We start from the raw sequence: 24,893 nt of genomic DNA on the forward strand, positions 1-24,893 counted from the left end.
AGTAAACGTCTGCAAAAAAGCGTACTGAAATTGTTGCCAGTAGAGCTGGTTAGGCTGCTTTCATGTTATCCATAGGTAAACAAATCATCGGCCAGAGCGTCAAGTGTGCACTCTGAACGCTCGGAGTGCGAAGTGAGATGAGTGGGTCTAAAGCTTAAGAGGGTGTGAACGATACTGAATGGGTGTAGATAAAGAAGAGCTCTTCACTAGATACCAAAACATTCAAAGGCCATTTTCTCAAAAGTGAGTTTACAAGTTTATCAACTTTCAAAGCAGAATTTCTTTCCCATTGTTCCTCAACAATGCAGTGTATGATATACCATTTTGTAGCTCTGAGTCTCTACTTTTATTCACTGTAAAAAACACCATTTCAAATTTTGCTACATAAGACCAAATCTAGGTTGTGAGTCACAAATGACAGTCATCAAAAGTAAAGTCACGACAATAGTCACGACAATAGTCAAGATGGAACTGATCGGCGAACAGTGTAAAACAATTAATTTCCACTTATCCATTATTAGAATAAATAGTCAAGTCACTTTGTACTGCTCAGTAGTACAATGGAACATAGAGAAGACAATGGTGTGTATAGTTAGATGTATTTTTAATGCTTATTTATGGATGATGAATAGTTAACAATAATAATACTTAACAATAAACATTGTTTTCTATGATCTGTGATCATGTTAATATAACTACATTCACATTTTACCACTGCTTTTAATAAGATGTGTGGTTGAAATTCAATTGGGTCTAAATTGAAATTACAATCTCTGGATGTGGGTTTTCTATAAATACAAACATGGCTTTGACATTGAACATCAGATAAACAGCACAATCACCACATCATTACAGGAGGGACAGAGCATGATCAAGATGCATAAGTACACTTACCAACTACATATTTATAAGGAAATCACAAACAATACATGAAGCAAAAACACGTCAATTCAATGTTACAAATCATACTTTTCCATAGATCCCAAAAATCTGAAAAGGATAAAACTGTGACATTTACTTCACAATGACACATTCTGCAGTCTTTCTACGAGTTTCTCTTTGTCAGTCTATTGAGAATGATGTCCACTGTCCCAGAGAGTGGACTTCGGTCAGATCCATCACTTGTCCTAGTGCTAGTCTGGCCTCTCTTTCAGCCCAGTCACCCCTGTGGGGTGCTTTACAGTCTCAGGACGTCTCCACCCATGTCCCACTGTCCCACGCTGTATTCTGTCACTTTCCCACTCACTGAGATATACATCTACCCTCAGCTGGCCAGCACCCTGGGTGGATATACCTGGAGAAGGAGAACACATCGGATTATGATTCATGGAGTATTGGTAAATATACATTCTACATCTTCAGTGGCTAACCCAACTTCATGAGTTACTTACTGCTCTCAAGTGTTTGGCTTACTTACTGCTCTGAAGTGTTTGGGATGGTGGCTATAGGGAATGTGGCTGGAACTGGGGTTCCACAGCAGAGGCTGAAGCCTGGGTAGGGGCAGGGGCTTGGGCTGCTGGGAGCACGGTGAGGTCGTGATTAGAGGGGTCAAGAGGTGCGGACATACGGCTTCTGTGGCATGTGTTGGTGAGCATTTCCAAGAGCAGGTCGGAGAGCTGCACAATATTGTTATTCTTCATGCCGGAGAGGTGGTTTATGCCTTTGCCACTAATGAGACAGTGGAGAGGAGGAGCATGGAAATGTAGTTTTGACAAACAACTAAAAACATACAATTATGCCACTTTGATCCAAAAAAAGTGTTGGTGAATGTCTAAACAGATAGTAACTAAGTAGACTCTTAAAGAAGGCTCTTTTTGCTGCTAGTGATACATAACTGTAGCTGATGTAGCTGTAGTCTACCTGGCGTGGCAGATGTCTGAGAGCAACATGAGGAGGTGGGAAAGGCGGGTTGACTGCAGCTGGAAGGACAGGCCTTGTTTGGAGATGGCCCACACCAGGGCATCTGTAACTGAGTCCAACAGAAGCTGCAGCTTCCCCTTGCTCTCCAGATCCTCTGCCATCTCCGGAGAGGTAGAGCATATGTCTACAGGTGGACACAAACATAGACCATATGTAAACTGACTTTTCATTTAGGGGGAATTCCAACCAGAGTTAAGTGTATGTAAATAGAACATAATTCCCTTTTTATGCATGAGTTTTAAAAACATGCCAACAGTAGGCAAAGCTGTCATCAAGGCAAAGGGTGGCTACTTTGAAGAATCTCAAATATACTTTTTTTGTTAATACATGATTCCATATGTGTTATTTCATCATTTTGAGGTCTTTACTATTATTCTACAATGTAGAAAATAGTCAAAATAAAGAAAATCCCTTGAATGAGTAGGTGTGTCCAAACTTTTGACTGGTACTGTATATTTAGCCTTGTTGATTTGATGATGTTTAAGTTGAAATAGTGATGGAATAGCGATGTTCCTGTTGTCTTTGTGCTGACTTGCGGTAACTCTGTGGTTGTAAATCAGTAATTGTTAAGTTAACTGTCTAAAACATTAACTTGCTTGTCTATGCTGCTGGAGATAACTGTTTGTATGCAATATTTGCTTTGTGGACTTCAGACAGATGATGCTCAGTTTTGTGATGAAACAAAGGTATGTGTCGAGAAATTTGTGTGGTATGTGTGACTGTTGTCTTTTTGTTGTCACGGCCTTATCGTATGTGGCGTATGAACGAATGGGTTATAGAGCAAACAACGCAATTATCACAACATAGGTTGTAATATGTATTTTTTACTGGCTTGGTGAGGCTTCCTCCGTGATTTTACCCACACACCGCTACTGACCGTCAGATTTGTGACCCGTTTCAGGAAACTAGGCATATTTCGCGGGGCTCTACTTCACCGGAGAACCATTTGAACACAATGTTTTAAATCAAATATTTATTGGCAGAAGTGCCTTCTGGAACATGTGAATTTTCATTTGCCTTAATAACAAATGTGTATGCCATTGTTAAATTACGAGCCTAGTTGGTTTAGCCACAGAAAAAGACAGATCATGAGTGAGCTGAACATGAGATGAGTTCAGATTGGTCTGCCATATAGCATGCTTCTGTCTATTTGAGCTGGTTAGTATGTGTAGGTAGTCCTGTCTAACACAGCTTTCTTTTTAAATAAACTCAGCAAAAAAAGGAAATGTCCCTTTTTCAGGACCCTGTCTTTCAAAGATAATTCCTAATAACTTCACAGATCTTCATTGTAAAGGGCTTAAAAACTGTTTCACATGCTTGTTCAATGAACCATAAACAACTAATGAATACCTGTGAACACCTGTGGAACGGTCGTTAAGACACTAACAGCTTACAGACAGTAGGCAATTAAGATCACAGTTATGAAAACTTAGGACGCTAAAGAGGCCTCTCTACTGACTCCAGAACGCCGCAGCCCGTCTAGTGTTCAACCTTCCCAAGTTCTCTCACGTCACCCCGCTCCTCCGCTCTCTCCACTGGCTTCCAGTTGAAGCTCGCATCCGCTACAAGACCATGGTGCTTGCCTACGGAGCTGTGAGGGGAACGGCACCTCAGTACCTCCAGGCTCTGATCAGGCCCTACACCCAAATAAGGGCACTGCGTTCATCCACCTCTGGCCTGCTCGCCTCCCTACCACTGAGGAAGTACAGTTCCCGCTCAGCCCAGTCAAAACTGTTCGCTGCTCTGGCTCCCCAATGGTGGAACAAACTCCCTCACGACGCCAGGACAGCGGAGTCAATCACCACCTTCCGGAGACACCTGAAACCCCACCTCTTTAAGGAATACCTAGGATAGGATAAAGTAATCCTTCTCACCCCCCTTAAAATATTTAGATGCACTATTGTAAAGTGGCTGTTCCACTGGATGTCATAAGTTGAATGCACCAATTTGTAAGTCGCTCTGGATAAGAGCGTCTGCTAAATGACTTAAATGTAATGTAATGTAAATGACTCTGAAAAACACCAGAAGAAAGATGCCCAGGGTCCCTGTTCATCTGTGTGAACGTGCCTTAGGCATGCTACAAGGAGGCATGAGGACTGCAGCTGTGGTCCGTACTGTGAGACGCCTAAGACAGCGCTACAGGGAGACAGGACGGACAGCTGATCGCCCTCACAGTGGCAGACCACGTGTAACAACACCTGCACAGGATCAGTACATCCAAACATCACACCTGCAGGACAGGTACAGGATGGCAACAACAACTGCCCGAGTTACACCAGGAACGCAAAATCCCTCCATCAGTGCTCAGACTATCCGCAAAGGCTGACAGAGGCTGGACTGAGGGCTTGCAGGTCTGTTGTAGGCAGATCCTCACCAGACCTCATCGGCAACAACGTCACCTATGGGCTCAAACTCACCATCGCTGAACCAGACAGTACTGGCAAAAAGTGCTCTTCATTGACGAGTCGCGGTTTTGCTCAGATCAACCCTTAAAGAGATTGGTGGGGCTAAATCTTAAGAGGGTTTGAATGATGCTGAATGTGTGTAGACAAAAAAGCTCTCTCCAATAGGTTTACCAAAACATTCAATGGCCATTTTCTCAAAAGTGAGTTTTTACAAGTTTATCAACTTTCAAAGCAGAATTACTATCCCATTGTTCTTAAACTGTAGTGCATGACATACAATTGTACAGCTGAGTCTCTACTTTTATCCAATGTAAAAAAAACATTTCAAATGTTGCTACATAAGACGGATTTGAGCCGGTCGGTCACATATACTCACATAAAGTACATTTATAACTGTCACAGATTTTAGTGTTCGTTTCCTTACATTTTGATTAATTCCATTGCATCGTTTACTGTCCTTTCCTGTCACCTTTGTGTGGTTGTTCCTTAGGATCGCTAGCGATAGTGGATCATATTAGGCTAACGTAGTACAAGTTGTGCAGTAATTTAAAGTTGCTGCTACCATCTCTTATGACCGAAAAGAGCTTCTGGACTTCAAAACAGTGATTACTCATCTCTTTTAATGAGTCCGAAATAAAAGGATATACTGCTTTACGGAGCCCAGACCCAAATCCCCGTCATTTATGTGAAGAAAAGGCGGAAATACAGAGAGAGAAGGTCCTGGTGGCTTGTGAAGAATCTTAGGGTTGTCAGTAAATTGCCACTACCTTCAGTTCTATTGGCTAAAGTGTAATCACCGGAAAACAAACTCTATGAGCTACAATCGAAACTATCCTACCAACTGGACATTAAAAACTGTAATGTCTTATGTTTCACCGAGTCGTGGCTTAAACCTATATTCATTAAATTCGAATATCGAAATTGATCTTGCGTGGATTCTGCGACGCGGATATCTTTTAAAGGCTAGGACCGCAATTTCTTGTCCTGGAATCCCGCTTAACAGAGAGGTGGAAGCCTGCTTGACAGGTACGGTAAGCTGCTAGCCATCAAGCTAACGAAGTCTTGCAATCAAACTCTTTGTCTGGAGAAATAAATGTTCAAGCACTGTAGAAGCTGTATCTACTGCGCTTAGTTTCGGGACAAACCGGATCACTCCAATGTGGCAATGGTCTTCTTGCCAAGAATTATAGGCTTAAGGTGGCTTCCTTGATCATGCAGGTCTCCAGCCTATGTAAGAAACTGGGGAAAACACAGAGTGGAATGTTTAAATTTTCTATGCCGGTGGCTGGACGGCATTCACGCTTATTGGATGCATCTCCGGCCTTGTCGTTTGTCGTTATCCGACTTGCCGGTGTTGCCCGGAGCTCCCCGTCTGATAGCAGAGTCGAAGGAGCCTGGCATGAGGAGCAAGGCAATCAACGATGATTGCATAACACGAGCCATGGAGGCCGAAGACTGCAGACTCCCGCAAAGCAGTCTACACTCCCAACAAGAGAAGATACAAACAACAAATAGTTTCGCTGTCCTGGAGCCTGATCTTCTTGCACCTTCGTCGCTGGGGGTATCTGCGGCCGCAGTGCCTAATACTATGATTTCGAAGTCAATGTTAGCAACCTTCCGTCCCTTGTCTGGATCGTTCAGGGATTCTCCATCTGTCAAACGCCTGCACCAAGCGCCGGGAGCAATGGCCTCAAGTTCCTAGGTTCCAGCCTAGGAAGTTTTTCCTAGCCACCGTGCTTCTACACCTGCATTGCTTGCTGTTTTGGCTATTAGGCTGGGTTTCTGTACAACACTTTGTCAGCTGATGTAAGAAGGGCTTTATAAATACATTTGATTGATTGATTGATTCACTCTACAAATATAGATGAGGTTCGGTGGGAAAAGAACTGGGAGGGAGGAAAATATTTGTCATGGGCGAAGAAACTCAAAAGGGGTAATAATACTAATTAATAGCAATGTTGATCCGATTGTGAAAACTGTGCAAACAGTTCCTCAAGGAAGATGGATTATTTTAAATATCCTATTGGACAAAAAACAGATCTGGCTAATTGTTCTATATGGGCCAAATAATGATGATCAACACCTCTTTCAAAATATACACTACCATTCAAAAGTTTGGGGCCACATAGAAATGTCCTTGTTTTTGAAGGAAAAGCACAGTTTTTGTCCATTAATATAGCATAAAATTGATCATAAATACAGTGTAGACATTGTTATTGTTGTAAATGACTATTGTAGCTGGAAACGGCTGATTTTTAATGGAATATCTCCGTAGCTGTACAGAGGTCCATTATCAGCAACCATCACTCCTGTGTTCCAATGTCACGTTGTGTTAGCTCATCCAAGTTTATGATTTTAAAAGGCGAATTGATCGTTAGAAAACCCTTTTGCAATTATGTTTTCACAGCTGAAAACTGTAGTCCTGATTAAAGAAGCAATAAAACTGTCCATCTTTAGACTAGTTGAGTATCTGGAGCATCAGCATTTGTGGGTTAGATTACAGGCTCAAAATGGTTCACCTTCCAACAGGACAACTACCCTAAACACACAGCCAAGACAACACAGGAGTGGCTTCAGGAGAATTCTCTGAATGCCCTTGAGTGGCCCAGCCAGAGCCTGAACTTGAACTCGATCGAATATCTCTGGAGACCTAAAAATAGCTGTGCAGCGACGCTCCCCATCCAACCTGACAGAGCTTGAGAGGATCTGCAGAGAAGAATGAAACCCAAATACAGGTGTGCCATGCTTGTATAGCCATACCCAATAAGAATTGAGGTTGTAATTGCTGCCAAAGGGTGCTTCAAGAAAGTACTGAGATGTAAATGTGACATGTTTGTCCTTTTTAATACATTTGCAAACATTTCTAAAAACCTGTTTTTGTTTTGTCATTATGGAGTATTTTGTGTAGATTGATTGCGGGAAATAAACAATTTAATCAATTTTAGAACAAGGCTAAAGGGGGTATGAAAACTTTTCGAATGCACTGTACATAATTAGGTACTCACATCCTAGCTAGCAAAAACAACCTCACATATAGGTAGTATACTGCACCTCAAACAATTTTCTAAGGAAATTTTGGTGTAATTCAGAGGGAGAGCAACAGCTCTGCTTCCTGACTTTCATCAGAGGAAGGAACAGAAAATCATCTGATCGAATGCACCACACTCGGCTTAACAGACACAGCAACCCAGGACAGACAGCCAATCAGAGATGACTGTTTCGAATGCACCACACTCGGCTTAACAGACACAGCAACCCAGAGCAGACAGCCGATCAGATATGACTGTTTTATAACATTTTGGACAATTGTAGCTTTCAAATGAAAGCAAGGTTTGATCATTTTGTCATCCTTGGCCCTGCAACACTGTCACAGAGAGGTTCACCCTGAAGGACAGATGAATGGACTTAATTTACAGGTAAAGTTAAGCCTAAATACTTTGCAATTTGTGGGTTAGGCTACTGTTGAATGAACATGAAACATGAAAATAGACAACATCCCTTTGATGCATTTGATTTATCAAGCTAGAATTTTGTTTTGATGAGACACTTTTAATCTTTTGAACTGCATTTTTCAGTCATTTTGATTGTTGATATTGACATTTTGTTAGAACTTTATTATATATGTGTGTGTATAATGTGTATAATAATATTTCACAAAATATTATTATTATTATCATGTGTGTATGTGCATGATGCATGTGGTTCATTGGAGGAATTGTATATCCATTCTGAAAGGCTAAGGCGTTTGCATTGCAAACTACTCGGATTAAATGTGTGCTTGTATTGGTATTTTAATGCTACCTATTGGTTATACATTTTGTCGGATGATATGAAATATGCCACCATCGGAGGCTATTGCTTGTGTATCTTGGCTACAGTGGTACTGTATTTACATTGAGTGTAAATTGTTTGTCAATTTCGGTTAATAGCCTATGTCACTGGATGTTGGAGCTATCTGTTGTATGGTGAACTTGGGCTTCATCAAGGTTTATTTGTGAGTAAATCTGGCTTTGATAATAGCCAGTGCCTACCCAGCCTCCGATCTTACCACATGTCACTGTACAGAAGTACTGATTATTTGACTTACTGGAGTTGAGGAGGATCATGACTTTCAGACAGACATACTCCTCTCTCTGGAGGTTCAGCTCTCGAAACCTAGTGGTGGCTGCCAGTAGCATGTCAAATATAATCATGATTCCCTCCACACAGTTCCCCTCTTCCCTACAAGCACACAGTCACACACAGAGTGAAGGAGAAGTATTATAGAGACACACACTCACAGACATGTACACTTGTGTAACAGTTCAGACATGTAAACTCAAAGATTGGCAAATAGATAGAGCAGCACATGTGCACACCTACTATACTCAAACGCCATGCACATCCTTAGACAAGTATTACAGACACTCACATATAGACACACACTCACATATAGACAGGCCAATGGGCCTGCCTAGAATTAAGGCGCTTGGCAGTGCAGATATATTCTAAATTCTTATGATTGGTCCACACCAAAAACTGATGTTCCGCCCCTTCCAGCCAGTGCCTCCACTCCAATGCAATCTTGACCGCCAGAAGTTCCCGATGTCCTACGTCATATTTTCTCTCAGCGGGGTTGAGACAATGGGACAGGAACGCACAGGGATGCAGCTTTGGGTCCTGGGCAGACCGCTGGGACAGGACGGCCCCCACTCCAATGTCAGAAGCGTTGACCTCAACCACAAACTGACAGACGGATCCGGATGGATGAGGATGGGGGCGATAGTAAACTGACGCTTGAGGTCCAAAAATGCCCTGTCAACAGGAGACCATGTGAACAACACCTTAGGAGAAGTGAGTGCAGAGAGGGGAGCCGCCAGGGTGCTGTAGCCTGAATGAAGCGGCGGTAGAAATGTTCAAATCCCAAGAAACGCTGCAGCTGCACTCTGGATGTGGGTTGGGGCCAATCCTCCACCACTCTCACCTTTTCAGGAACCATCTGAACACTCCCTTCAGCGATGATGTATCCCAGAAAGGAGATAGTGGAGTGGTGGAATTTGCACTTCTCAGCTTTCACAAAAAAACTGGTTCTCTAGAAGGCTTTGAAGGACTTGACGGACATGGAGGACGTGTTCTTGAGTAGAACAGGAAAAAACACGGATGTCATTGAGATAGACAAACAGAGATCATCATGTCACAGAGCACATCATTGACCAGGGCCTGGAACACTGCTGGAGCGTTGGTGAGTTCAAACGGCATGACCAGGTGCTTATTGTGTCCACTAGCTGTGTTGAAGGCCGTCTTCCACTCTTCTCCTTTGTGTATCCGAACTAGATGGTAGGCATTCAGAAGGTCCAACTTGGAAAAGATGGTTGTCCCTTGGAGAGGTTCAAAAGCCGAGGAGAGGAGTGGTATAGGGTAGCGATTCTTCACTGTGATGTCATTGAGGCCCCGGGTGTCGATACATGGACGCATGGTCTTGTCCTCTTTTCCCACAAAGAAGAAGCCTGCGCCGACAGAGGAAGCAAAAGTATGAATGCTCACAGCAGCCAGGAAGTCCTAAATGTACTCCTCCATGGCCTTGGTCTCAGGGCCAGACAGGGAATATAGTCACCCATGAGGCGGTGTTGTGCCCGGGAGGAAATCAATAGCGCAATCGTAGGGACGATGCGGAGGGAGGAGCGCAAGCCTTGCTGATGAACACCTCCAGAAGGTCCTGGTATTCTGCTGGAACGAGATATCCGAGGCTTTACCAGAGACCACAGGAGGACATCCTGGGGCAGGCTAAGCCGCCTGAAGGCAATGTGAGTGGCAGAATGGGCTCCAACCCAGGATAGAACCAGTGGTCCAGTCAATAACGGAGTTGTGCCTCTGGAGCCATGAGAATCACAAAACAACAGGAACATGGGGAGATTCAATGAGAAGAAGCTGTGTGGACTCACTGTGTATGCCCGACACACACAGGTTACTGGGCACCGTACTATGAGGGACCCTGCCTATGGTACGTCCGTCCAGTGCTCTGGCGTCCATGGGAACAGAGAGGAGTTGTGTGGAGATACCCAGCTCTGATACCAGAGTAGCGTCCATAAAACTCAGCTCCAGAGTCAATGAGCACTCGGAGAGATTTAGATGGGTCACCCCACAGCAGGATAACATGAAAGAGAGTACGAGTAATGGGAGTTAGAAAACTCCCAGTATGACCCAGCATAGTACTCTTACCTAGCTCTGCCCCGTTTCGTAGGCACAGTAAAAAAATGAGTCACTTGTGCCCAATGATTCCCGAGGGGACTCGAGTGCCTTTGGATCCTCTCAGAAATGCAGGCGTCGGGGACTTTCGGGGTTCTTCGGGGGCGAGCAAGTAGCCGTGGATGAACGAGTAGAGACGAAAACAGGCCTCTTATCCCTCCTCCGCTCCCTCACATATAGACAAGTGGTCCATCGAGCCTTATTGTTAAGGTTATGTGGGAGTCAAGGTCCAGAAGTAACTCCCGAGCTGCGAGCTCAACTTTAATCTCCTCGGATAGTCCATGAAGAAAGTTATCAAACACAGACTCCAGGTTCGAGGCACTCTCGGCAGCCAACGTGCAAAACTCTACTGTGTGGTCTGCCACACTACGGGGTTGGTTCTTGAGGTAATGAAAGTAGCTTTCAGGCCGCATCTCTCCCGGACACCGGATGATCGAATACCTTCCTCACCTCCGAAGGGAACGAAGAGGGCTGCACAGCTCAAAGATGAGGGAGCACTGGGAAAGAAACACCTGGCAGGTTCCAGGGTCCCCAACATAGCGCTCAGGAGGAGGTAAGCGGGGATCTCGGGAAGCCGGGCTAGGCTGTACAAAATCATCACTGGCAAGGGAATTACTGAGCGTCCGGGAGGTCTCCGTTGTGGCATGCTGCCTGATAGATAGTCCAGGGAATTACTCTAGTAACGTCTTGAGACCTCGTGTTGCGTTTTGGGATTGCGACTACTCGGACCTTGGCTGCAGTGCGTGGTCACCTAGTCTGATGTGTAAATTCTTAACTCACATGTTTTATACCCCAGGGTAGAATTGGGTGTTTCCGCCTTCATGGCAAGTTCTCTGGGCGTATGTAGTTACGAGGCAAGGCATCAAGATTGTACTGTTTAGACATCAAGTTTAGACTTGATTAGAGTTTAGATACTCTAATCAAGTTTAGACAACTAAATTCACAGTTCAATTTTACAAAAATGTTCTCTTTAATCTGGACCTTTTCCAACCAAAAGTACAATATGTAAACATCATGTGCATATTATGGAAACTCTTCAAGTTAAAATGTTTTTGTTATAACTTCGTCATTTAACTTTTAATAACATAACAAAAATGACATTCATTTTCATATTCCATCTATCGTTATTACCACCATTTTGGCTGATGGAATATATTGTCCCAAAATCCATTTATTGCATGTTACTGTTTTGAGTAAGATTCTCCATAGGGCCCATTCACACATTCCAATCCTCCACACTGAGAGGACAAATGATTTTGTCTGCTGCCTTAATGAAAGTAAAGTCACGACACAAGTGGTACACACACATGTAGACAAGTGGTACACACACACTCCCATATAGACAAGTAGTACACACACTCCCATATAGACAAAACTCCCATATAGACCAGTAGTACACAAACTCCCATATAGACCAGTAGTACACAAACTCCCATATCGACAAGCGGTACACACACAGTCACATATAGACAAGCGGTACACACACAGTCACATATAGACACGCGGTACACACACACACTCACATATAGACAAGTGGTACACACACACTCACATATAGACAAGTGGTACGAAAGGTAAGAGGATTTATTGGCTACAGTGTAATGTATGTGGGAGTATGCATCATTTTTTTGTAAACATTTTATTTCACCTTTATTTAACTAGACAAGTCGGTTAAGAACAAATTCATATTTACAATGACGGCCTACACTGGCCAAACCCGGACGACGCTGGGCCAATTGTGCGCCAGTTGTGATACAGCCTGGATCAAATACGCACACTCCCACATTCATTACATTGTATCTTAGTCTCAGGGATGAGATCATTCTCCTCAAGGCCAATAAATCCTCTTACCTTCCGGACTGATCAGATTCAGCCAACACCAGAACTACAACTAAATAAACAACGTTCAATGCTTAACAAACCCCAATGTTATAGTTTTTTGGGCTACAACACAAATATATAATTCTGACAAACAAAGTGGGACATGTGTGATTTAGAGCCATAAACCTTTCGTGTACTGACAATTCAAAAGATGATTTGTCAGCAGTCAGAGGTTGATATGGCCAAAATTTAAAGTCAAACTTAACTAGAGAACATAAAAAAAACAAATCAATAAGGAAAGTAAAAATACAAGGACTGTATGTTGGAAGGAAACATTAAAATCAGTATTATTGTATTTTCAGATCATAGATTTATGGGATGTCAACCTCTCAGCAATTTAAAGGGCGAAGATACTGTAACCAACATCATTCTCATCTTATTCTTACTGGAGCTTAGAAGTGAAATTCAGGAATTTGTACCTGTTGAGCTTTAGGTCTGCTGAGAAGATGAGTTTCCCAGGGTGGTCGACAGACCTCCACATCAGACCAAGCATCAGCACGTCCAACCAGCAACTCTCCAACAGGTGTATCTGGTACGTCAGACTCAGCTCTACAAAGCCTATAGTACACACATGCACAGATGAAAAGAAAGTGGAGGGAGTTAGTGCTCATTGTATTCTGAAGGGAGAAAAATGGGGGAGGGTCATGCTTTTTCAATTTCAGTCAAGGGGAGGGATTAGTATTTTTTTTATCTAGTCCAGGGGAGGGTCATGTAATCGACGAAATTTCAATATTCTTCAGTATTTTTGAATGAGTTGCTTATTATGATATATATATACAGTACCAGTCAAAAGTTTGGACACACCTACTCATTCAATGTTTTTTTAAATATTTTGACTATTTTCTGCATTGTAGAATAATAGTGAAGATCTCAATGCTATGAAATAACACACATGGAATCATGTAGTAACCAAAAAAGTGTTAAACAAATCAAAAATGTATTTTTTATTTGAAATGCTTCAAAGTAGCCAGCCTTTGCCTTGATGACAGCTTTGCAAACTCGTCATTCTCTCAACCAGCTTCACCTGGAATGCTTATCCAACAGTCTTGAAGGAGTTCCTACATATACTGAGCACTTGTTGGCTGCTTTGCCTTCACTCTGTGGTCCAACTCATCCCAAACCATCTCAGTTGGGTTGAGTTCGGGTGATTGTGGAGGCCAGGTCATCTGATGCAGCACTCCATCACTTTCCTTCTTGGTCAAATAGCCCTTACACAGTGTGGATGTGTGTTTTGAGTGCTCGTCCTGTTGAAAAAACAAATTATATTCCCACTAAGCGCAAATGGGATGGTGCATCTCTGCAGAATGCAGTGGGAGCCAACCAAAAATCTTACATTTGGACTCATCAGACCAAAGGACAGATTTCCACCAGTCTAATGTCCATTGCTTGTGTTTCTTGGCCCAAGCGAGTCTCTTCTTATTGGTGTCCTTTAGTAGTGGTTTCTTTGCAGCAATTCGACCATGAAGGCCTGATTCACGCAGCCTCCTCTGAACAGTTGAGGTTGAGATGAGTCTGTTACTTGAACACTGTAAAGCTTTTATTTGGGCTGCAATTTCAGAGGCTGGTAACTCAAATTAACTCATCTTCTGCACAGAGGTAACTCGGGGTCTTCCTTTCCTGTGGCGGTCCTATTGAGAGCAAGTTTCATTAAAGCACTTGATGGTTTTTGCAACTGCACTTGAGGAAATTTTCTGGATTGGAAAATTTGTTCTTGAAATTTTCCGGATTGACTGAGCTTCATGTCTTAAAGTAAAGTTACTTGAGTTGTTATTGCCATAATATGGACTTGGTCTTTTACCAAATAGGGCTATCCTATCGTCTGTATATCAACCATACCGTGTCACAACACAACTGACTGTCTCAAACGCTTTAAGGAAAGAAATTCCACAAATGTACTTTTAACAAGGCACACCTGTTAATTGAAATGCATTCCAGGTGACTACCTCATTACGCTGGTTGAGAGAATGCCAAGAGTGTGCAAAACTTTCATCCATGCAAAGGGTGGCTACTTTGAAGAATCTCAAATATATTTTTTATTAGTTTAACACATTTTTGGTTACTACATGATTCCATGTGTTATTTCATAGCATGCATGTCTTTACTATTATTTGACAGTGTAGAAAATAGTAAAAAATTACATTTAAAAAAAACTTGAATGAGTCATTGTCTCCAATCTTTTGACTGGTACTGTATATCGATGTGTACCTCATCTCTCATTCTCCACTGGACGCACAATATAAATGTAGTTCTGTTTATTAATTCTACCATTTAAATAAACAAGCATACACAAAACTTGAAAAGCCATACATGCACATGAGTAAAATCATTGAGGATAATACACGATAACGTCTGGGACTTATTTCCATTCTGGTCCTCTTGAGACAAGACGGCAAGGTAAGATCCAACACGGTTGCAAACAGTATTACAGCGAGATAATAAAATCTAAAAACGAAGAACAACATCTATGATATCATTGCAGTTGCATCGCAAGATACAAAGAAGACATCAAACAAAAATTTGCCCAGAGAGGATGTTGTTTTTATGGTTAGAGGCAACACATTCCTCTCCGAGACTCCAGTATTGAAGAAAGTATCTTTCCCAGCATTACTCCTGAACCTGTATAAGCCCTCATTAGCATCACCTGATCTGGTGCTGTGATTGTGTGCATCCCTAACATGGGGAAAGTAATCATCTAGATATCTGAGCGCAGAATCATCAATACTCCTGATAACCAAACTCAGTCTAATCTGGAACACCTTAGCCTCAACAGGCAGCCAGTTGAGTTCCTGAAAGCAGCTCCTGCCTGTGAGTATGTGGACTCACCTTCAACACTATCCTGATCAGTTTATTGTGGAATATTTTGAGTTTCCCCTTCAGAAACGTATATAAGCCCCTAACCAGGAAGTATTAGTGTAGTCAAAATGGCATTGAATGAGGGCAGTGGCTAGCACTCTCATGGAATCCTTATCAAGCAGCTTGGACTTTCTAGCCAAAAATGTAGTCCTGGCATTAACCTTCCCTAGGACTTTAGTGGCCATGCTCACACCTATCAGGCTGCCATCAAGGATGCATCCCAGCTAGCTAACAGAGGTTTTAGTAGTCATCACCTCACCCTCTAACTCCGCTCTGATTTCAGAGGACCTACACAATTTAGTTCTGGACCCCAAAATAATTGCCTCCATTTCACCAAAGTGCAGAGATACACTATATATACACAAAGTATGTGGATCTCCCTTCAAATTGGTGGATTTGGCTTTTTCAGCCACACCCCAATGCTGACAGGTGTATAAAATCAAGCACACAGTTATGCAATCTACATAGACAAACACTAAAACTTCTAGAAGCCGCAAAGTGGTAGGCCACACAAGCTCACAGAACGAGTCTGCAAAATCAAATCAAATCAAATTTTATTTGTCACATACACATGGTTAGCAGATCTTAATGCGAGTGTAGCGAAATGCTTGTGCTTCTAGTTCCGACAATGCAGTGATAACCAACAAGTAATCTAACTAACAATTCCAAAACTACTGTCTTATACACAGTGTAAGGGGATAAGGAATATGTACATAAGGATATATGAATGAGTGATGGTACAGAGCAGCATACAGTAGATGGTATCGAGTACAGTATATACATATGAGATGAGTGTGTAGACAAAGTAAACAAAGTGGCATAGTTAAAGTGGCTAGTGATACATGTATTACATAAGGATGCAGTTGATGATGTAGAGTACAGTATATACATATGCATATGAGATTAATAATGTAGGGTAAGTAACATTATATAAGGTAGCATTGTTTAAAGTGGCTAGTGATATATTTACATAATTTCCCATCAATTCCCATTATTAAAGTGGCTGGAGTTGGGTCAGTGTCAATGACAGTGTGTTGGCAGCAGCCACTCAATGTTAGTGGTGGCTGTTTAACAGTCTGATGGCCTTGAGATAGAAGCTGTTTTTCAGTCTCTCGGTCCCAGCTTTGATGCACCTGTACTGACCTCGCCTTCTGGATGATAGCGGGGTGAACAGGCAGTGGTTCGGGTGGTTGATGTCCTTGATGATCTTTATGGCCTTCCTGTAACATCGGGTGGTGTAGGTGTCCTGGAGGGCAGGTAGTTTGCCCCCGGTGATGCGTTGTGCAGTCCTCACTACCCTCTGGAGAGCCTTACGGTTGAGGGCGGAGCAGTTGCCGTACCAGGCGGTGATACAGCCCGCCAGGATGCTCTCGATTGTGCATCTGTAGAAGTTTGTGAGTGCTTTTGGTGACAAGCCGAATTTCTTCAGCCTCCTGAGGTTGAAGAGGCGCTGCTGCGCCTTCTTCACGACGCTGTCAGTGTGAGTGGACCAATTCAGTTTGTCTGTGATGTGTATGCCGAGGAACTTAAAACTAGCTACCCTCTCCACTACTGTTCCATCGATGTGGATAGGGGGGTGTTCCCTCTGCTGTTTCCTGAAGTCCACAATCATCTCCTTAGTTTTGTTGACGTTGAGTGTGAGGTTATTTTCCTGACACCACACTCCGAGGGGGCCTCACCACCTCCCTGTAGGCCGTCTCGTCGTTGTTGGTAATCAAGCCTACCACTGTTGTGTCGTCCGCAAACTTGATGATTGAGTTGGAGGCGTGCGTGGCCACGCAGTCGTGGGTGAACAGAGTGCTGTAGTGCGTAGCGTGTAAAATAAAAATGCTGTCCTCAGTTGCAACACTTACTACTGAGTTCCAAACTGCCTCTGGAAGCAACGTCAGCACAATAACTGTTCGTTGGGGGCTTCCATGGCCGAGCAGTCGCACACAAGCCTAAGATCACCATGCACAATGCCAAGCGTCAGCTGGAGTGGTGTAAAGCTCGCCGCCATTGGACTCTAGAGCAGCTTCAACATCTGGCAGTCCAACTGACTAATCTGGTTTTGGCGGATGCCAGGAGAACGCTTCCTGCCCAAATGCATAGTGCCAACGATAAAGTTCTGTGGGAGAGGAATAATAGTATGGGGCTGTTTTTCATGGTTAGGGCTAGGCCCCTTAGTGCCAGTGAAGGAAAATCTTAATGCCACAGCATGGCAACAGTTTGAGGGAGGCCCTTTCCTGTTTCAGCATGACAATGCCCCATGCAAAAAGCAGTCCATACAGAAATGGTTTGTCGAAATCGGTGTGGAAGAACTTGTCTGGCCTGCACAGAGCCCTGAAATCCACCCCATCAAACACCTTTGGGATGAATTGGAACGCCGATTGCGAGCCAGGCCTAATCGCTCAACATCAGTGCCTGACCTCGCTAATGTTTGGGAGGTCGGGCACTGATGTGGAGGCAAGTCCCCGCGGCAATCTTCTAACATCTAGTGGAAAGATCTCCCAGAAAATAGGAGGCTGTTATTGCAGCAAAGGGGGGACCAACTCCATATGAAATGCCCATGATCTTGGAACGAGATGTTCGATGAGCAGGTGTCCACATATTTTCGGTCATGTAGTGTAGCTTATTATCTCCAAGCCATTTGCTAATGTTAGTAAGCTTTGTGCTAAATATGCTCTCCAACGGTTTTACTTTTATGAGACACCGGAAGTGTAGAGTCATCCTCTTAAAGGAAAAGTCGGCAAGAACAAGCATCTTTCATATCGTTTATGTAAAGTAAAAACAGTAAGACGCCCGAGCACGCTCCCCTGTTGTGGATTTTAATTTTAACCTGGCTATATGATTGTATGTATTGGTTGCTATAATGTAATACATATTTGGTTCATGACATGTTTAATAATTAGTTCCCTTTGTGTTCACAAGTGGATGATGTTTCAGTGTGTGTGTGTGTGTCTGTGTTTTAGCAGACAATAACCGAGAGAACTTTGAGCTTCTTGGGTGAACGCCCAGAATTAGCCTCTGAGAACTTTATCAGCAGCAGGTGTCTTGTTACACATTCTCTTTTTCACCCAAACCTCATCCCTTGTGCTGAGGATGAATCATGTCCTCGCATAAAAGGTGCTCGGGGACAGCCCCCTGGCGCAGCTTCTGAACTACAGTTAATTTACTAATTGACTTGAGTCATTGATGGTCATTTCCATTACAAATCATTAACCTCTTGCTCCCTACCTGACAAGTAGGACTTTACCCAGCCTAGAGGGATACTACAAAACCCCAGTTCCTTCAGTTTGGAAATGAGAAAACAGTGGTTAACGGTTTCATCGGTCTTCTGTAGGTCAGCAGAGTTTTTCCTCATCAATCTCTTTCCTGATGATGTCAGTCAAGTAAAGTAGACATGAATCAGTGGAATATGTTTTTCTAAACCCTGACAAAAAATCATACATTCGACTTTGTTTGTTGACATATTCATACATTAGCTAATGTACTGCTCTCTCCAGGATTGTTGATGTTGTACTGAGGATAATTCCCAGGGTCATACTTTATCCCCTTGTTAAACAGAGGTATAACTTTAGCCTGTTTCATGTCCCTGGGAAAGATGCCTTGTTCAAGAGAGAGATGAACTATATGTGTAAAAGAAGGGGCAATTTGCTCAGCAGAATCTCTAAGAAAACGTGCAGGAATATTATCCAGACCTGTGGCTGTGGAGCATGTAAAATCTGCTATCAAGCTTGCTAACCAGCCTGCTGGCAACAGAAAAAAAAGAGTTCATTGGCAAATCTGCCTTTTCATATACCATCTCCCCTCTGATGTTCAGTCCAACACTTTTGTTTGTTTTTTGTAGTACTACTACAGCCTAGATCCTTAAATGATTTCCAAAGCTTTTCAGGGTCATTTTTGTTCTCAATTATTTTATCGGCAAAGTAACCCCTCTTAGCTTCCTCCATCCTGCTCTGTGCATCCATTTCTGTGGCGTTTATATAGGAGAACATCACCTTATTCCTTGCTTTGATAGATTCTAGATTCTAATGACTAAACCAGGGGATAGATCTTTGCTCTACTCTGACCCGTCCAATGGGAGCCATCACATTCACCACCTCAAACAATCTACATTTAAAGGCTTGACAGGCACTGTCAACACCTACACTACCCAGCAAAGGTGACCAGTCAATTTTACCCACTTACTCCCTAAACATTTCAACACAGTATTTTTTTGTCTTCTGATTCTAACAGTTTTGTGACACTAAAATATATCTTTAAAAACTCCCTTGTGCAAAATGTAATACAATGATTACTGATTCCATAGACACCAATATTAAGTCAATCGAACTTTGCACTGTTTCACATATCCTGGTGGGATCTATATCATTTGGGTCCGAGCAAATTATCTACAGAAGTGCATAAATGCATTGTGGGTTGGGCTATCCTTTTTGCAGACATCAGTATTGAATAACCCAAACAAAATTATTTCTCCAGGGAACCATTACAGTTTGACAACACAATTACTGTCATGTTTTGTCATTTATTATCATGTCTTGTCCCTGTGCTTCCCATTCTATTCGTTTCCCTCTGCTGGTCTTATTAGGTTCTTTCCCTCTTTCTATCCCTCTCTCTCCCCCTCTCTCTTCTCTCTATCGTTCCGTTCCTGCTCCCAGCTGTTCCTATTCCCCTAATCATCATTTAGTCTTCCCACACCTGTTCCCGATCCTTTTCCCTGATTAGAGTCCCTATTTCACTCCTTGTTTCCCGTACCTGCCCTGTCGGATCCTCATTTATAATTCACCGTGCTGTGTCTATGTTTTGCCCTGTCGTGTCGTGTTTCCCTCAGATGCTGCGTGGTGAGCAGGTGTCTGAGTCTGCTAGGTTCAAGTGCCTTCCCGAGGCAACCTGCAGTTCTCGATCAAGTCTCCAGTCTGTTCTTGTCTTTACGTGTAGTATTATGCTTTTTGTTTTGTAAAGTTTATTCTGGATTAAATACTCTGTTTTCGCCAAGTCGCTTTTGGGTCCTCATTCACCAGCATGACAGAAGGATCCGACCGAGGAATGGACCCAGCGACTACAGACGCTCGTTACACTGCCGTCGAGATCCAAGGAGCCATGCTCGGCAGACACGAGCAGGAATTGTCTGCTGCTCGCCATGCCGTGGAGAACCTGGCCGCTCAGGTTTCCGACCTCTCTGGACAGTTCCAGAGTCTTCGTCTCGTGCCACCTGTTACATCCTGGCCTGCCGAGCGTCCAGAACCTAGGGTTAATAACCCACCTTGCTACTCCGGGCAGCCCACTGAGTGCCGCTCCTTTCTCACCCAGTGTGAGATTGTGTTCTCTCTCCAACCCAACACATACTCTAGAGAGAGAGCTCGGGTTGCTTACGTCATTTCACTCCTTACTGGCCGGGCCCGAGAGTGGGGCACAGCTATCTGGGAGGCAAGGGCTGATTGTTCTAACAATTACCAGAACTTCAAAGAGGAGATGATTCGGGTTTTTGACCGTTCAGTTTTTGGCGGGGAGGCTTCTAGGGTCCTGGCTTCCCTATGCCAAGGTGATCGATCCATAACGGATTACTCTATAGAGTTTCGTACTCTTGCTGCCTCTAGTGACTGGAACGAGCCGGCGCTGCTCGCTCGTTTTCTGGAGGGACTCCACACAGTGGTCAAAGATGAGATTCTCTCTCGGGAGGTTCCTTCCTGTGTGGACTCTTTGATTGCTCTCGCCATCCGCATAGAACGACGGGTAGATCTTCGTCACCAGGCTCGTGGAAGAGAGCTCGCATCAACGGTGTTTCCCTGCTCCGCATCGCAACCATCTCCCTCCTCTGGCTCTGAGACTGAGCCCATGCAGCTGGGAGGGATTCGCATCTCGACTAAGGAGAGGGAACGGAGGATCACCAACCGCCTGTGCCTCTATTGCGGATTTGATGGACATTTTGTTAATTCATGTCCAGTAAGAGGCCAGAGCCCATCAGTAAGCGGAGGGCTACTGGTGAGCGCTACTACTCAGGTCTCTTCATCTAGATCTTGTACTACTATGTCGGTCCATCTACGCTGGACTGGTTCGGGTGCTACATGCAGTGCCTTGATTGACTCTGGGGCTGAGGGTTGTTTCATGGACGAAGCATGGGTTCGGAAACATAACATTCCTTTCAGACAGTTAGACAAGCCTACGCCCATGTTTGCCTTAGATGGTAGTCATCTTCCCAGTATCAAATTTGAGACACTACCTTTAACTCTCACAGTATCTGGTAACCACAGTGAGACTATTTCTTTTTTGATTTTTCATTCACCTTTCACACCTGTTGTTTTGGGTCATCCCTGGCTAGTATGTCATAATCCTTCTATTAATTGGTCTTGTAATTCTATCCTATCCTGGAACGTATCTTGTCATGTGAAGTGCTTAATGTCTGCCATCCCTCCCATTTCTTCTGTCCCCACTTCTCAGGAGGAACCTGGCGATTTGACAGGAGTGCCGGAGGAATATCATGATCTGCGCACGGTCTTCAGTCGGTCCCGAGCCAACTCCCTTCCTCCTCACCGGTCGTATGATTGTAGTATTGATCTCCTTCCGGGGACCACTCCTCCTCGGGGTAGACTATACTCTCTGTCGGCTCCCGAACGTAAGGCTCTCGAGGATTATTTATCTGTGTCTCTTGACGCCGGTACCATAGTGCCTTCTTCCTCTCCGGCCGGGGCGGGGTTCTTTTTGTTAAGAAGAAGGACGGTACTCTGCGCCCCTGCGTGGATTATCGAGGGCTGAATGACATAACGGTTAAGAATCGTTATCCGCTTCCCCTTATGTCATCAGCCTTCGAGATTCTGCAGGGAGCCAGGTGCTTTACTAAGTTGGACCTTCGTAACGCTTACCATCTCGTGCGCATCAGAGAGGGGGACGAGTGGAAAACGGCGTTTAACACTCCGTTAGGGCATTTTGAGTACCGGGTTCTGCCGTTTGGTCTCGCCAATGCGCCAGCTGTTTTTCAGGCATTAGTTAATGATGTTCTGAGAGACATGCTGAACATCTTTGTTTTTGTCTATCTTGACGATATCCTGATTTTTTCACCGTCACTCGAGATTCATGTTCAGCACGTTCGACGTGTTCTACAGCGCCTTTTAGAGAATTGTCTCTACGTAAAGGCTGAGAAGTGTTCTTTTCATGTCTCCTCCGTTACTTTTCTCGGTTCCGTTATTTCCGCTGAAGGCATTCAGATGGATTCCGCTAAGGTCCAAGCTGTCAGTGATTGGCCCGTTCCAAGGTCACGTGTCGAGTTGCAGCGCTTTTTAGGTTTCGCTAATTTCTATCGGCGTTTCATTCGTAATTTCGGTCAAGTTGCTGCCCCTCTCACAGCTCTTACTTCTGTCAAGACGTGTTTTAAGTGGTCCGGTTCCGCCCAGGGAGCTTTTGATCTTCTAAGAGAACGTTTACGTCCGCTCCTATCCTCGTTACTCCTGACGTCACTAGACAATTCATTGTCGAGGTTGACGCTTCAGAGGTAGGCGTGGGAGCCATTCTATCCCAGCGCTTCCAGTCTGACGATAAGGTTCATCCTTGCGCTTATTTTTCTCATCGCCTGTCGCCATCTGAGCGCAACTATGATGTGGGTAACCGTGAACTGCTCGCCATCCGCTTAGCCCTAGGCGAATGGCGACAGTGGTTGGAGGGGCGACCGTTCCTTTTGTCGTTTGGACAGACCATAAGAACCTTGAGTACATCCGTTCTGCCAAACGACTTAATGCCCGTCAAGCTCGTTGGGCGTTGTTTTTCGCTCGTTTCGAGTTTGTGATTTCTTACCGTCCGGGTAGCAAGAACACCAAGCCTGATGCCTTATCCCGTCTGTTTAGTTCTTCTGTGGCTTCTACTGATCCCGAGGGATTCTTCCTTATGGGCGTGTTGTCGGGTTGACAGTCTGGGGAATTGAAAGACAGGTTAAGCAAGCACTCACGCACACTGCGTCGCCGCGCGCTTGTCCTAGTAACCTCCTTTTCGTTCCTGTTTCCACTCGTCTGGCTGTTCTTCAGTGGGCTCACTCTGCCAAGTTAGCTGGTCATCCCGGTGTTCGAGGCACTCTTGCGTCTATTCGCCAGCGATTTTGGTGGCCGACTCAGGAGCGTGACACGCGCCGTTTCGTGGCTGCTTGTTCGGACTGCGCGCAGACTAAGTCGGGTAACTCTCCTCCTGCCGGTCGTCTCAGACCGCTCCCCATTCCTTCTCGACCATGGTCTCACATCGCCCTAGACTTCATTACCGGTCTGCCTTTGTCTGCGGGGAAGACTGTGATTCTTACGGTTGTCGATAGGTTCTCTAAGGCGGCACATTTCATTCCCCTCGCTAAACTTCCTTCCGCTAAGGAGACGGCACAAATCATTATCGAGAATGTGTTCAGAATTCATGGCCTCCCGTTAGACGCCGTTTCAGACAGAGGCCCGCAATTCACGTCACAATTTTGGAGGGAGTTCTGTCGTTTGATTGGTGCGTCCGTCAGTCTCTCTTCCGGGTTTCATCCCCAGTCTAACGGTCAAGCAGAGAGGGCCAATCAGACGATTGGTCGCATACTACGCAGCCTTTCTTTCAGAAACCCTGCGTCTTGGGCAGAACAGCTCCCCTGGGCAGAATACGCTCACAATTCGCTTCCTTCGTCTGCTACCGGGTTATCTCCGTTTCAGAGTAGTCTGGGTTACCAGCCTCCTCTGTTCTCATCCCAGCTTGCCGAGTCCAGCGTTCCCTCCGCTCAAGCGTTTGTCCAACGTTGTGAGCGCACCTGGAGGAGGGTGAGGTCTGCACTTTGCCGCTACAGGGCACAGACTGTGAGAGCCGCCAATAAACGCAGGATTAAGAGTCCTAGGTATTGTTGCGGCCAGAGAGTGTGGCTTTCCACTCGCAACCTTCCTCTTACGACAGCTTCTCGTAAGTTGACTCCGCGGTTCATTGGTCCGTTCCGTGTCTCCCAGGTCGTCAATCCTGTCGCTGTGCGACTGCTTCTTCCGCGACATCTTCGTCGCGTCCATCCTGTCTTCCATGTCTCCTGTGTTAAGCCCTTTCTTCGCACCCCCGTTCGTCTTCCCTCCCCCCCTCCCGTCCTTGTCGAGAGCGCACCTATTTACAAGGTACATAAGATCATGGACATGCGTTCTCGGGGACGGGGTCACCAATACTTAGTGGATTGGGAGGGTTACGGTCCTGAGGAGAGGAGTTGGGTTCCGTCTCGGGACGTGCTGGACCGTTCACTCATTGATGATTTCCTCCGTTGCCGCCAGGATTCCTCCTCGAGTGCGCCAGGAGGCGCTCGGTGAGTGGGGGGGTACTGTCATGTTTTGTCATTTATTATCATGTCTTGTCCCTGTGCTTCCCATTCTATTCGTTTCCCTCTGCTGGTCTTATTAGGTTCTTTCCCTCTTTCTATCCCTCTCTCTCCCCCTCCCTCTCTCACTCTCTCGCTCTCTCTTCTCTCTATCGTTCCGTTCCTGCTCCCAGCTGTTCCTATTCCCCTAATCATCATTTAGTCTTCCCACACCTGTTCCCGATCCTTTTCCCTGATTAGAGTCCCTATTTCACTCCTTGTTTCCCGTACCTGCCCTGTCGGATCCTCATTTATAATTCACCGTGCTGTGTCTATGTTTTGCCCTGTCGTGTCGT

At 44.6% G+C, this 24,893-nt stretch overlaps 1 protein-coding gene across 1 annotated transcript in view; it reads right to left on the bottom strand.

The window, feature by feature from the left end:
- Positions 1 to 326: 326 nt before the first annotated feature.
- The window catches only part of LOC124046531 (estrogen receptor beta-like), a 35,689-nt gene continuing 11,122 nt past the window's right edge, over positions 327 to 24,893 (bottom strand). The window contains exons 5-9 of the mRNA XM_046366990.1: positions 12,851 to 12,989; positions 8,413 to 8,546; positions 1,861 to 2,044; positions 1,418 to 1,668; positions 327 to 1,294 (exon numbers count right to left, since the gene is read on the bottom strand). Coding sequence (XP_046222946.1) covers positions 1,443 to 1,668; positions 1,861 to 2,044; positions 8,413 to 8,546; positions 12,851 to 12,989 — 683 coding nt within the window. The 3' untranslated portion in view covers positions 327 to 1,294; positions 1,418 to 1,442. The remainder of the gene's footprint in view (positions 1,295 to 1,417; positions 1,669 to 1,860; positions 2,045 to 8,412; positions 8,547 to 12,850; positions 12,990 to 24,893) is intronic.

Source organism: Oncorhynchus gorbuscha, linkage group LG10 (genome assembly GCF_021184085.1).
Source record: "Oncorhynchus gorbuscha isolate QuinsamMale2020 ecotype Even-year linkage group LG10, OgorEven_v1.0, whole genome shotgun sequence".
Taxonomy (NCBI): domain Eukaryota; kingdom Metazoa; phylum Chordata; class Actinopteri; order Salmoniformes; family Salmonidae; genus Oncorhynchus; species Oncorhynchus gorbuscha.